This window comes from Sapajus apella, unplaced genomic scaffold (genome assembly GCF_009761245.1).
Source record: "Sapajus apella isolate SASKATOON/1434 unplaced genomic scaffold, GSC_monkey_1.0 scaffold6, whole genome shotgun sequence".
Lineage (NCBI taxonomy): Eukaryota > Metazoa > Chordata > Mammalia > Primates > Cebidae > Sapajus > Sapajus apella.
The window spans coordinates 16,076,987-16,092,061 of NW_022436946.1; the positions used below are offsets into that span (position 1 = coordinate 16,076,987).

Sequence of the window (15,075 nt, forward strand, 5' to 3'; positions counted from 1 at the left end):
ATATGCTTGTCTCCTCTTTAAAATGTTAAGTAAGCTCCTTGAAAACAGGAGTCTTGATCTACTCAACCCATACCACCTACACGTCATGGCCACTCAAGTCATTGGTTATATTACAGAAAAAGGTATTTGAAAAGGGAGGTTCAAAGGCAGCCCTCTATTTTTAGTAAAGGTAAAATACTATAGCATATTTTTATGGATGGGAAGAATCCTGTAGAAAACTGTGGTAATGTAGAAGGGACATAAATATAGGCACATTGCTGGACTTTGAGAAATGGAAAAAAATAAGGTCTGGGATGAAACCTCCACTGGTCTCTGTATGTAATACTATCCTTGGAATCCTTCCCCACAGAGTGACTGCTGGGATTATGTTCTGAGAAGACACCCTGTTACCTTTTATATGAGATTGATCAAAGTCTGTGGTATACTGAATTTCATGATGCAGCAGGCTTCCTAACAAAAATATGTACTTATTTTGCATAGCTAAAACATGAAAGCCCCAGAGTGGTTGAAAAAATAATAGCCTACACATTTTTTTTCATGTACTGTAAACTAAGAATGACATTTTCATTAGTGCCTCTTTCTCTTTCAGGAACTATGTGAAAAACAACATTTGTTTTATGAGTCATCACCAAGAAGAATTAATGCCAAGGCAGCCTCAAAAAAGAAAACCGCAGGAGCAGCTCTTGGAGTGTAACAAGCTGTGTAGTAGGGGCCAATCCAGGCAGCTTTCTTCGGAGACTTAATGGCCTCAACACCTTCTGAACGTGGTTAGTGCCGGAACACTTAGGAGGGGGTCTTTGGACCAATGCATAGTTGTGACTCTTGTGCATTCTTTTCAGTGTCATGGAACCGGTTTTGAAGAGATACTCTGAAATGATAAAGACGGCCTTTAATCCCCTCTTCGCCAAAAGGAACCTCAAAAGTTAGATGAGGTACAAGGTCCTAAGTGATCTCTTTCTTATTCTGAGCAGGGTATCAGGTTGAAAAAAAGCTACTGGCTGGTTTAATCTACCCTCTTCACAGAGCCTTTGAAAAGGCTACATCCTAGCGAAGACATCAACCTCTGCCTTAAGCTATATATGAACGGAGGCCAGTCGCAGCTTTATTATTCAGACACACAAGTGGCCTGGACACGAGGGTACAGTTTTTGCCTACCAAGACACTACTTGCACTGGGTCTCACGTAAGAAAGACACACAGTGTGGACAACTGCCTGTATATTCTACCTGGATTAGGGGAGGGTCCCGGCGAGGATTTCAGTAGTAATTCCTAGTTACAGTTCAAAAAGTATGAAGATTAAAGAGCTTATTTTATGAATTATAAACTACAATTTAATGCAAAATATCCTTTTATGAATTTCATGTTAATATTGTAAAATATTAAAAGAATTCTGCAATCGTTGAGAAAAATGAGCATTTTTTCCATTTTTAAAAAATACATAGAAAAGAATTTTAAAATCCTGGGACCACGTTTATTTAGAAGTAGCTGTTAGTAAAATATTAGAAAAGGAGTCAGACCATTAGGTTATTTATCCAAATCTCTAAGCAATTAGGTTTAAGTTTATTAAGTCAAGCCTATAAAAGCAGCGTCCTTGTAAGGCTTTCATGACAATGTATAGTCATCCACAGTGTCCTGCAATTCTTCACACGCCTCAGGAATATCACTACCTCAGGTTACAGCACACAGGTTATAATCGATGATGACTTTCAGATGACCGCAGACATAATAAATGACATTCAGACATCAGGACAATTCCCTCACTATGTGCTTCTCTATGATGGCCACCTGTACCAGCAATGTGGGTTTCACCCACACAATGATGAACTGTTCTCTACTTCTCCAGTTGATTTTAAAGACTTGGTAAGATGTCTTACTACTAAAATTTGGGTATGATGATAGAAAATCCACAATCAAATCTTGAACCACTTAAGTAGTAACATATTAAATTACTAGTATTGTAAGTGATGGATGACACACAAAAAACTTAAAATCATGAACAACCTAGCTTGGAAAAGAATTTTAAAACATGATCAACCTGAAGAAAAGAGAATACTAGGAGCCAAAGCTCCTTTTCATTTAGCCTGGAATTTTCCTACTGGTTCCTAACAAACTGTCTCAATGTCATATAAGGGAATATGATATACTACACTCCCTTATAACAATGCAGAGAGACTATAAATCTATGTAAGATAGTAAAACTGTATCAGAGACTCAGGAGAATGACTAAAAGGCCTGGATCTGCAGTGAATTATCTGCATTAAAATTGGCAGGGGGAAGCTAAAAGTAAAGATTTGAGATCTCAGTTCTATCATGGCATATTTCAAATGCAAGTTAGGGCATGCATTGTCTTTTGTTTTTGGAAAGAGAAGGTAAAGTGTGTTCTCCCCATGTTTCCTTCCGTGTTTCATAGTTCAAACACTATCTATACTTTAGGTATTCTTTGGTTTAGCCATTCATTGTAAATGGGCAGGAAACTGTTTATCAACCTAGCTTGGTTTATTACTAGTGACCTCGACTTCAGTATCTTGAGCATTCTATTTTTCTTTTATTACCGAGTCTGTAACTAAACAATTTTGTCTTCAAATTAATTTTTATCCAATATCCACTGCCCCACACCAAATCAAGCTTTGTGATTTTCAAAAATAAAAAGGGGGAAATACTTACAATTTATACATATACATTCACAGTTTTTATTTATTAAAAAAATTTACAGTACTTATGGAGAGCCAGCAGAAGACATCAGAGCACTCACTTCTTCCTGTCTTTGTTAAGGTTAGCAAATTACCCATGGACACTGCTAGGTGAAGCTCACTCGGCAGCCCTGAAACCATCCTTGACCTGGTCACACTGTCTTTACCCTCTCCCTTCAGATAAAGCACTTCAATTAGCTACTGATCTGCCCCATTTTCAAGTCATGTGAATACTAAAAAGGTTCCATCATCTGGATCTCTACCTTGGCTATATAGTTTTCCCCATTCTATATTTCTTTTTTCGGTGAACATTGCAAAACAGGAGGTGCCTTACTACTATTAATTAAAACTAAATGAAATATGTAAAATATTTAATACAGTGAGCTTGTAACTCTTTCATGTCATTTTATTCTCTATATTTATGACTTTGGCTAGCCTACTGAATCTTAAAATGAAGGAAATAAACACTTTAAAAAAAAAAAAAAAAAGGAAAAAAAAGTCTAAAAATCTCAATGAAATCTTTCATAAGAAAGAAAAATGTAAGTTAGGCTTTGCCTTCTACTTTGGAGGGAGTGAGAAGCAGGTTAGGGAAGGCACTGAGAAGAAAAAAGATAAAAATTCTATGTATTATTCAGTGCAGTGCCTAAGCTAGGTTTTCAAGATTTTACAATATGGTAAGGAAAATATACTATATATGGAGGTTAGGATGTTGCAATTTTTCCACAAAGGTTTTAAAACATTTTGGAAATACAAGTTTTTGTGGAACATTGTGTTGGAATATTGTCTCCATTAAGTTTCTCCTGAGAAGTTAATTGGACCCTCCACTTAGCTTTGTTTCTCGGTATAATTACTGTTGGTTACACTAAACTCCTAAATCTAAGTGACAGGGAACAACTACAGCTTGATCCTGTATTACCACTTCAGGGTTCCTGGGTGAGCCAGACACACTGTTTCATAAATGCGTATTTATTATCACTTTAAGAGTAGCAATCCCATATACTGCATAGTCACTCTTTAACTCCATTAAATAAGATACAGCAAGGGGAAGGACAATATCACACAAAATGGCTTTCAAATTCAAGTGGGACTATTTGATCATTACATTGTGGCACACAGGCAGCTTGGCTTGTGGGCACTTTTGTTAAAACAGCTCAATGTTATACCAGCTTCTGACAAGATTCTTAGTATAGCCTTGAGCACCAACCCAAGATTAAAGAACCTCAATCACTTCTCTACAACTACAGGTGTTGAGTCTTTCTGGAAAAACAAAGGTCCAAATGAGGCACCATTCATCCCAGCTTCTTTCTCATGTCCATCTAGTGGGTAAGAGGTTTCTCTTTTTAAAACTACAATTTCTTAACTTTTACAAGTTATTTAACATTTTCTATCATATTAAATTAGCAACATAAAACATTATCCTTTATCTATAAACTTCTACTCCGGTTCCCTAGAGTTTATATACACGTTTTGATTTCTAATCTTCAAGAACAAAAATTTATATTTGTTATTTGGTAACAGAGCATTAAAAGATACTACACACATGTGGTGCATACACACACACACACACACACACAAAATGCACTTCAAAAAGAAGCCAACACATTTTAGCCAAAGTCTTAAGCTTGCATAGATTTAAAAAAAAAGAAGTATGAACACAATTTTTGTTAAAATAGAAAACGGGGAATAAAAGTTAGAGAATGGATATGAAGAGAGATTTTTCCAAACTTTTATTTGTGCACATTCAATTGAAAAAGATAACTTTTACAGGTTCTTTGGTGCCCATATTCAGCATACAAAAATGTAAAAGACTATTCACAAATAAAACACATTAGCTCAAAATGGAAAAAAAATAACAATGACAACAATAAAACAATCTAAGGTAGTGCACACTGTGACAGCTCTGCTTATGGGGACATGAGAATTACTGCGAAAATAAATAGAATGTCCTTTTGTAAAAGCAGCAATGTCATGTCTTGTAAACTTCCTTTTATATTACAGCAAGGTTTGGAATAAAATCCAAAGGGACTGGAGCTTACACTGTAGCCGTGAATGAATAAAAGAGTCTATTTCCTCAATTACTGTTGGTCCAGTTTTCCTTTTGAGTCCAATGTGCAGCAGGTTTTAAAAGGTGCTCAGTTAGAGATTCTAACCAATTAAGTGGTGACTTATAAAATTTCTTTCCTGCTTTCAAACACAAATGGGTAAATCTGTTCCACGGCAGTAGCAACAGCCTTTACGTTGGGCCCTGTAATAAACACAACGGAGAAAGGAGTGAGAAGAGTTGGAAAGTAGAGCACTAGGAAAAACTGATTTCCCAGAATTAAAAATATTCGAGTAGTACAGAATATCAAGTTAATTGTTTTTTTAAAAAAACTACACATATAATTATACACATAGTCATAATAAGGGCAAAAATAATACAGATTTTTTTCTGGGCAATTAAAGGACATATGAAACACAAAATGAGGTTATTCACTTTGTTTTCGGGCACCAGAGTGAATAAAAAGTATACAAAAAACTGCGTACAAACTATCGTGGACTACTGTGGTTTAAAAATCCCCACAGATTCACCACCACTGGGTATCCACATGTTTGTTACCAATCCGGTCATAAGCCTCAGAGCTTATAGGAATCAACAGAAAACAAAAAAAGCAGAAGGCTATGAGGTGACCATGTGTTATGTTAATTCTCGAACAGCTTTATAAAAATGTAATCTTTCATTTAAATAGCTAAAAAGAAACAAAAAGGACAATGAAAACTATTTTCATAAAATTTATTTGAATAAAAATGGCTTCATTAATACATACTTACTGCTTTTGAAAGACCCAGGAAACTAACAAATTTACCCACTGTGAACTCTCTAAAGGTCCTAACCACATCCTGTCTTGGTCAGGTCCTTCCTGACTCATCTTATCCCCACACTGCTATGCTTTGCTCATGGGAACCAATTCAGTATTACTAACATTTCACAGGATATTCCTGGTGTAAGTAAATAATGAATACTACTTAACCAGGTCAATTGTCTTCCGTTTGTTATCATTTTAATATCTAGTAACTCAGTAAATACAGAGCTTTGCATATGCATTGTTTTATTGCATACTTAGCAGAGATTTACTAATAGACTTTGGAGCTTCTCAGATGTCCAGGCTCCAAAGTGTAGAAACAGAGAGCAGAAAGAAGGGAAGAAACAGACATCTCCTCTGCCGTCCCATATTTAAGATTCAGGTGGGATCTTGGAATCCGCTTTGAAAGTTCCCAAGGAAGACGGAAAAACCCATGGGATGAGTTAAAACTAAAGTTTATTTGTTAAGAGACTAAATTGTTATTTTCCTCTAAGGACTGAAGAAAGAAACAACAAAGCTCAAGGACACTAAAGAAATCTTAATTGATTTTTGCCTAAGGTTGGGCCTGACTCTCAAGCAACGCTTCTGTACACTTTATAATAATCATAGTACCATTAAAAAGTCACACAGCATGCTAATGCTACCCTTTGACATGAATGCCTAGTCTTCTGAAACCCCTTCTCCAAATAAAGATTCAAAAGATATAGCAAGATAAATATAACAAACAGGTATCAATTATATTTAATATTTTGCTTATGTAAAAACCTCTGTGAAATTTATAAAATGAGTTTCTCGTATTTTAAATGTAAGATATCATAAATTGAAAAAAAAAATCATACTACGGATACACATACCAGAATATTTTGAAAGCTCCACACTGGAAACTATTCAAATGTCCATATCTAAGAATGAATGATCTACATACAACTACACAGAACATAATACAGATGAATCTCACTAAGATAATGTTGAGTGAAAGAAGACAGATACAAAATAATACGTGTAACATTTATAAATAGTACAAAAGTAGGTAAAACACATTTACAGTGTTAAAAGTCAGGAGACTGGTTCTTCCTAAAGGGCATAAGTGACAGATAGGAACAAATCAGACATGATTTCTACCTTGGTATGAGCATCTTGTATCATTCAATCCATAACTGACAAGTTTGGTATCGATATAATAGAATACCTGTTACCGTGATACTTCCTGTCGAAAAAATCTGTAATGTAGCTCTTAGAGACTTTATCCGATAGCACACAGCAGGATGAAGTTCAGGTTCGTAACTATACAAAAAAAGCCACAATTAATATAAGTGTTTACAGCCTGACTAGTAATTTCAAATTTGGTAATTTATCAAGATAAATTGCTTCAAAGACTTACCTGGCATGAGGTCTATTGTTCTTTGTGAATTCTGGCAAACGGATTTCAAATGGCATGTTACACACTGCCAAAACGTTAACAACCTTAAAATCTGTAAATATTACCTTTAGGAGAGAAGTAAAACTCAATAAATTTATTTTGAAACAAACAAAAAAATCTGCTCATCATGGCAATCCTTAATAATTGTCAATCCTTAAAAACAAGAGCAAACAAGATAAAAACATTTTAAGTGTATGTTTAGTACTGTAAGTTGCGTAGCATTGAAAGCTTTAATTCAATTTTTTAAAAAGCTCAAAAACGTCATTAAAAAAACTAAAACCTGAGGTATTTGCATGATTAAAACTGACTGGGTCTTTCTAACTATATGCTTAATTTTTTTTAATACTTTAAGTGAAATACTTAAAACTACTAGGAAAAGAGGAATAATGAGGGAAAAAATTTAAAGCCAGGTCATCTTGCTAGAGTAAAAACAGAAAAGATGTCACTTTAGAATGTTAGTAAATACAGACTGTACACTGGGCTCCAAAAGCCAGATGTTTTTATCATATGCAATTAGGTAAAATGGTATTTCTGTAAGATCAGTTAGAGGTTTATTTTCTTTTTGGGGATAGAGTGATAAACTTGTTTTTAACTAATCGGGATTTCTCTCTACACTTCTAATGTCATGCTAAGAAAAGAAGTTCCAAGGCCGAAAATAATGCTCTCTTAACAGTAATAACTTCAGCCACTCCTACCAGCATCTTCAACTGTTTCATCTCGTTATTTTTCAAACATTCCTCCTAAAATCACAATTTTAGATGAGCTAACTATCCTCCAGCTCACTCTTGCACACAGCAGTTGCAGAAAGCCAGGAAACCACGAAGTGGCAGCATTCTCAAATCACAGCACAACTCAAGACTCTCTACTGCCTCCCTCCTCAAGCACCAACTCCGGCTCGCACCAGCCATTCAGTCTCTTCCTATCACCCTCTACTTCAGAAGGACTGAGTAGACAGTCATCAGGGGGAAACACAACTTTCCATCCCCACTTCTACAAACTTGTCTCAATCCCAAACAGCCTTGCCTTCACCTTGAGGGACCATATCTCATCTTTATCTTTTACTTATCTATCATTTGCAAGTGACCTAGCAAGTCCATAATACATAATTATTTTATTCAAAGGTATACCTCTATCAAATTATACGTATTGATAAGGCTGACATGCCGGTGACAGTCACGTTACAAGTGTGAGAGCCTGCCAGCTGGTGTGTCCATGTCAACAGGCCTCTGCAGTTCTCTATTTACCATCCTGACCCGGCATTCTTGAGATGACCAAAACTGATTTTGTATGTGTATGTCAGAAGCGAAAAAACTTAAAAAGAGTTGAAAAGGAAATTAACCTGTGAGGTAACAAGTCTCTTTATGGGAAAGGAATTCGGGAAAAAGCTAGGATCCTTTACAAATACCCACATGGCCAAATTTTGCTACTAATTTTCATGCTGAAGGGCAGTATTAAAAACCTAGAAAAAGTTCAATCGTAAGAATAGTATGTATAGTGATTTCTTGAGTCTATTACAATTTTTAATTCTACAAAAATAAATCCTTCAATATTTGTAGTTTAGATAGTGTTTGAAAATGTTACCTGAAAACCTAGTTTCTGCAGACTGCGGGCTAAACGTCTGGCACCAAATTTAGCTTCTTCTTCACTATGGTTTTAAGGAAAGAAAAAGATGATCAGTTACACAGAAAATAAGTTTTACCCTAAGGAACACAGCAAACTTCACATATAATTTTGCTGTTAAATCTAGGAAAATGTCCATTCCATGAGGAAAAAAGTAAAAAATAAAAATAAAAAATTCAAGTAGCATTTACCTTGTTGCTCCAGTGCAAATAATTTTTCCTGAGGACCAAATTGTAGCTGTAATTCTAGGTTTTCTAAGCTTCATTAATACTTTCTGGGGGGGGAAAAAATCTGATTACCTCATAAGCATTACTTTTCACATATGGTTCTGTTGTATACAGTCATATTAATGTCTAAATACTACTCCAAGCTTATCCAAGACTGCAATAACTGCTCTCCAAATCACCCATTCTGAAATCAAGTACAATGCTGAACACAAAGAACATATTAATCCAAAAAGACATTTGATTAATTAAAAATACAAGGTGTACAGAAATATCTCACTCTATATACTTGAAATCAATGTACTCCAAGTACATAAACAGTTCAACTCTCATTCCACTCCAGTCACATGATTGGAACTTACATGGCTCCTCACACACACCAAATCTGTTCATGCCTCAGACGCTTTGCAGTAGCTGTTGCTTTCATTTGGAATATTCTCCCCTCAATATTCCCACTTCATTCAGGTCTCTTACCAGATGTCCCCTCCTGAAGAGAGGCGCTCCCTTACCATTTCCCTGAAATACCCACCCCTTCATAACCTTCTAATTTATTCTGCTTCATGGTACTCATCACTACTTTATATTGCATCCTACAGTTGGGATGCTTATTACATACTCAAGTTCAACATGGGCATCTTGAGTAATGGAGACATGTTGGAGCTGGAGAAGAAATTAATTAGCTTTGGAAGGCATTAAAGCTATGGGTTACAATGAAATAAATACAAAGTGAGTATAAATAGTTCAAGGACTAAGCTCCAAGACAACCTGCAAATTTAAATTTTCATTGCAACTTTTCATTAATGGAAATATTTGTTAAAGTCCATTCTATGTAAGAAAGAGATAAATGTTTACTGACTAACATATAAATGAATCAGATGTTTCTGCTTAAAATTTTTGTTACATTTTAAGTTCTTCGTTCTCTGTCACATGCCATATTATCAAACTAGAAAGCTATTAATCTGGGCAGACTCACATCTTTACTTAGTTTCTAGTATTAAGAATTAATGACAATTTACGTAGGTATCCTGGGCATCTAATTGTTTGAGCTAAATAGAGCCTTGAGATACATTCTTAATTTTCATAATAAATGTATAAAATGTATATCCATCTCATCAATCTTTGGTTTATAATGACATTCAATATCTTTTATAATGTTAATCTCAAAACACTAAGGTTTTGCTCATTATTAATATTCAGGCTTTAAAATATTGCATGTTTAACAAAAACTAAAATTCAAGCTATCCAGTTTATCTTAATAATATATTATTTTCAGCAGTTTGTTATGAAAGAAAACCATCTACGTTGGTTAATTAAAAAAGAATATGATAATTAATATAACAATTGTATATTAAGGCATCATTCAAATATAATAATATTTGAAATGGGTATATGTGAGAATATAAGGGTTCCTTTCTTCGGTTAAAATAAACTGAGAGAACAATAAAATGTCTCTGTAACCAACGAGTTCTTTGCTAATTCAGGTACAGGCACTCTATGTACAAAAGCTTGCACCTCCACGAGATGAAGGACTGCTTTTACAGGGCTCACTTCTGTATCCAGGACAACTAGCGCATGGTAAGGTGCTCATAAACTACCTGTAGAATGAATACATTTTAGTATCACTCATAGAACTATAAAATTAGGCTTATGTAGTACAAATATCAAAACTCAAATACTTACTCCAACATCACGTTTATAAATTACATTTGCTCCTTCCAAAGCAATCTTCCTTAAGTTCAAATGGCATCTTGTTCTAAAAACACAGACTACATTTGTAATTAGAATGTCCAATGCAACGTCACTGTCTGCATCCATTGGGGTGGCTTAAAAATTTAGCTTTTCACCACGAAGATCACATCCTGAGAAATAAAACAAATAAAATAAAGTCATTAAACTTAAATGTTCTCTTAATTCGCTTTTCATAAACAATCTTGAAATGTAAAAAATGAATCTCTATTTATTTTTCAACTATTATTAGAATTAAATCATGTCCCTGGCCAGGCATGGTGGCTCACATCTGTAATCCCAGCACTTTGGGAGGCCAAGGTGGGTTAATCATCTGAGGTTAGGAGTTTGAGATCAGCCTGGCCAGCATAGCGAAACCTGGTCTCTTCTAAAAATACAAAAATTAGCCAGGTATGGTGGTACATGTCTGTAATCCCAGATACTCGGGAGGCTGAGGCAGGAGAATCATTTGAATCTGGGAGGCAGAGGTTGCAGTGAGCTGAGATCGCAACACTGCATTCCAGCCTGGGCGACAGAGCGAGACTTCAGCAAAACAAACAAACAAACAAACAAAAATCATGTCCCTTCTTCTCCCCACTAAAAATGCCATTTAAAAAAAAGCTACCATGACATCCAATATACTTCAAAATCCAGGCCTTTCATTCCTTAAAAAGTAACTTTTACTTGCTAAGAGTTTGCCAGACTTAGCTGGGTACAATGTGGCAGAAATAAAATACTACAGATTTCAGCTTTCCTAGCAACAACTGGTATAGCCAACTGGCCACCTGAATGTGTTCTGGTCAACGACACATAAAATGAAATGCTTATGTATCTTCCGGGAAGTCTACTCAGAGCAACCAACTAAGTCAGCAAGGGCTCCTTTATCTTTCTGCCCTTTTTCATTCTTGCTGTCTATAGGCTGGATAAAGCTCAAGTAGCCAATTTTGGAGCATGAGACAATGAGGATGAAGATGGTAGAACAACAAGATAGAAGCAGCCTGGGCCCCTTACCCTGTGAATCTCCTTATTATCTCCCTACTTCTTAATTCTAGACCTCATGAGTGTGAGAGAAAAATCAATTTCCCTCATGTTGAATTTCTGTGATATACAGCCAAACCTAATCCTAGCTGTTGCACATCCCTTGAGGATGAGCTACCAGAAAGCAACTACGTAACAGGAAACTTCATGCAAATAAACTACCAAATTTACTATTTCATGACAGACTTGTTTTTATATCAAACAGGTGAAAACAAATTGACTCAGATTTACTACTTTTGAGTTCTACTCTATTCTGAATTTACTATTTTGAGTTCTGCCTGAGAGGACAAAACTAAGGACAATATTAGTAAAACTGAGTCAAGAAAAAAGGGTAAAGCAAATCTGTGTGAATGCAAAAAAGAAGCCTTGAAATTAGTTCAAAATTGCTAATTTTTCAACATTTCAGCAACTTAAATCTTAAAAATAAGTTCATGAGAATAGTTCATCATAAGTTACTAAGTATTCACATTTTATAATATGAGTAATCTGACAAGCAGGCTCAGAAAATATTGCTTTAATAAGAAGTTTCCAATTAAAGATGTGACATAAAAAGTCACTACTTTTTAAAAAGAGGCAACCTACATGAAAGGGCACATTTTTTGAAGTATGCAAAAAGACCCACTTGCAATCAGTTCATCTGTCTTGTAGAACAAGAGAACAGAGCTGGATATTACCAAAGATTTACTTTTTAAAGTTAAATAGATGTATCCCTTTTCAATAATATAATTAGAATGACAGTCCAATGAGACAGACAAATCTCAATTTCTACAAAGCATCTGATTGCCTACCATATCAATTGTATTTTTAAGTGTAGTGACATAAGTTATTGATGGGTTAAAGTGGTCTACCCGACTAAATATTAGTAGTTCAAAGGCTTAGGTTATTCTTGAAAACATACACACACACCACTTTGTTTAAATTAAAACAAGAAAAACAACAAAACAGCTAAATGAAAGATGGAAACTAATTCCCAAAAGGAAATATATATTCCAAATTGTTTATGACTATGATATACCTACACTTAAACATCAGAATCACCTATTTCCCCTACTAAATTAAGCCTCCTGAGATGAAAGACTGTTTTATAGGTCTATACATTTCCATGGCTCAACATTGTATCTGACACATTGTAAATGTTCAATTATTTGGTGTATGAACACTATGAAATCCAACATTTCAACCTCCGAACTATATTAAATTTCTCCTCTACCTAGAATTCCAAACTATTTCTTTTCTCAGCATGAAAAAAAACCTATTAGCAAGGCTGAAACTTTATTTTCAAAGCCACCTATTTTCACTGAATGCAAAAGAGTTAACAATCTTTTTTCCTACAAGTCCTTTAACACAACATTCATGAAAACGCATATACAGTATGCTTCATTATATTTCGTGGTGGTTTATTACATGATTTTTTTTTTACACTGGTTTGTATAGCTTCCAAAGGGAATGTGTTTAAGCAACTCTACCAAAAATATAGCATTTGAAAGTGACATTTAAACCTACAAAGCTATTAAGCCTGATAACCATGGCCCTATAGTATAAAATATTCAAGATATACAAAAAGGCAAAAAGAACACAATGAACATCTATGTACCTACTATTCAGCTTAAAAAATAAACATTATAATACAACTGATGCTTCCCCATGCAGTTCTCCAAACCACATCCTCCTCAATGTTCCCTCCAGAGAAAACCTCTACTTTCAATTGAGGTTTTATCATTCTCATATATTTCTCTTAAACTTATTACGCATACACAGTGTTATGTCCCTAAATCCAATTAATTCATGATTTTTAAATATTAATGATGGATCTGGTTTGCTAATACTTCATTTAGGATTGATACATCTATGTTATTAAGTAGAATTAGCCTGTGACATTCCTTTCTTGTATTGTCCTTATCTGGTTTGAGCATCAAGGTTATACTAGGCTCATTAGACAATTTAAGGTAGTTTATTTCTTTCCTCTTTCTTTTTTAATTCTCTGGAAGACAGGTTAGAAGAGGTTACCTGAAAATTATCTGGGACTGTCTCTTGTTTGATAAATTTTTAAAGACTAATTCAATTTCTAAGAGTTTTTAAATAATTCATGTCTCTGTTTTCTTCTTAAATCTGTCTTGCTAAATTAATTTTTCCATTTCTTCTAAATTATTTACTGGGCATACGATTCTTCATGGCTGTCTTAATAATCTTTTAAAGTCTATTATAGCCTACTTATCCTTTTTTCATTCTAGTGTCATTTATTCCTGCTTTTTATTGCTCTCGTTAATCTTACTGGAAGGCTTTTCTACTTTGGTTTCTTCACAGAACAAACTATCAGCTGATCCTCTCTACCGAATTTTTTGCCCCTGTCCATTGTTTCCTCCTTCCACAGATTTAATATATTATTTTTCTAATTTCTTACATGAAAGTAATTAAGTTGGATACTTTAGTTTTTAACTGTTTTTTCTTATATGAACATTTAAGACAATTATAACCCAGTTCCTTAGACGTGACTGAAGTTGGACATGTGTTTTCATTATCCCTTGATGCTAACGATATTAAAATTCGATTTTTTCTTGGACTAATCAGTTATTTATTTAGCAGTTCTTTGCATTTACTAGTATTGAGGAAATGCTAACTTAAAAAAATAAGATTCCACTGACTTATATTGGCAAATATCAAACAATGTTGAAGGTGTGAGTAAATCAGTGTTCTTTTATAGTTTGGTACAAAAACCTTCTATAGGAGATACTCTGGCCATGTGTATTCAGATAATTTAAAATGTGCATATATGCGGAACTGCAGTCAACTGGTAACAATAAGAAATAACTGAACTGAGCAAAGTATAAATAAGATGATATACTGCAATTTTATTTATAACAACCTGCATATCCAATGAAAATGGACCAGTTAAATAAAGTACAGTACAGTCTTATAAAACAGACTACTAAATGGAGCTTTTAAATTAAAAAGCTACACAGATATAGACAGAGATCCATGTTTATTAGAGTAGAAAAAAATTGTATGTCTAATTATGAGTTTATTTTGGTTTATATATCTACATATGCACTTCTGTAGTTATATCTGTTCTATTCAGAGACCTGGCACAACAGAGTGCCTTTTCTTTTTGATTTCTTTTTTTGGTAAAGTCTGGATCTTTTTTAAAAAACAAATATACATATATATATATGAGGTTTAGTATAAGAAAAATAGTTGTTCCCATTTTGATGTAAATATAAATACCAATTATTTGCCCACAGCCCAAGGGCTAATATTAAGACATAAATTGATCAGGTGTTTTGTCCTGTTTCTCAAGTAAATGGCTTAGTTTGACTTGTCAAATATTTTCTTAAAAAGCAAACATTAAAACTGTAGCTGTCTTCCTTTCAGAAAGTGGCATATTTCTAGCTTTCTATTAAAATGCATCATAGAAGTTAAAACACATTCTTCCACACTCAATGATTTTGTGGACAAGAACACATTATCTGTATTTTTGGTCCTCTTTCTAGTGGTTTTCAAAAACATTGCTCCAGCAAC

The 15,075-nt window shown here is 34.4% G+C and overlaps 2 protein-coding genes across 5 annotated transcripts in view; one reads left to right on the plus strand and one right to left on the minus strand.

Moving 5' to 3' along the window:
* The window catches only part of SLC2A12 (solute carrier family 2 member 12), a 69,597-nt gene extending 65,068 nt beyond the window's left edge, over nt 1-4,529 (plus strand). Inside the window, exon 4 of one of the 2 annotated variants that reach the window (XM_032274728.1) lies at nt 590-2,036. In XM_032274728.1, the coding sequence (XP_032130619.1) occupies nt 590-743 (154 nt within the window). In that variant the 3' untranslated portion in view covers nt 744-2,036. Of the gene's footprint in view, nt 1-589 lie in introns of both variants that reach the window. The other variant, XM_032274727.1, reaches the window with a different exon arrangement.
* The window catches only part of TBPL1 (TATA-box binding protein like 1), a 30,160-nt gene continuing 19,478 nt past the window's right edge, over nt 4,394-15,075 (minus strand). For all 3 annotated transcript variants that reach the window (XM_032274731.1, XM_032274729.1, XM_032274732.1), the window contains 6 exons: nt 10,477-10,655; nt 8,764-8,846; nt 8,534-8,597; nt 6,914-7,017; nt 6,722-6,816; nt 4,394-4,934 (listed from right to left, as the gene is read on the minus strand). In XM_032274731.1, coding sequence (XP_032130622.1) covers nt 4,855-4,934; nt 6,722-6,816; nt 6,914-7,017; nt 8,534-8,597; nt 8,764-8,846; nt 10,477-10,611 — 561 coding nt within the window. In that variant the 5' untranslated portion in view covers nt 10,612-10,655 and the 3' untranslated portion in view covers nt 4,394-4,854. The remainder of the gene's footprint in view (nt 4,935-6,721; nt 6,817-6,913; nt 7,018-8,533; nt 8,598-8,763; nt 8,847-10,476; nt 10,656-15,075) is intronic.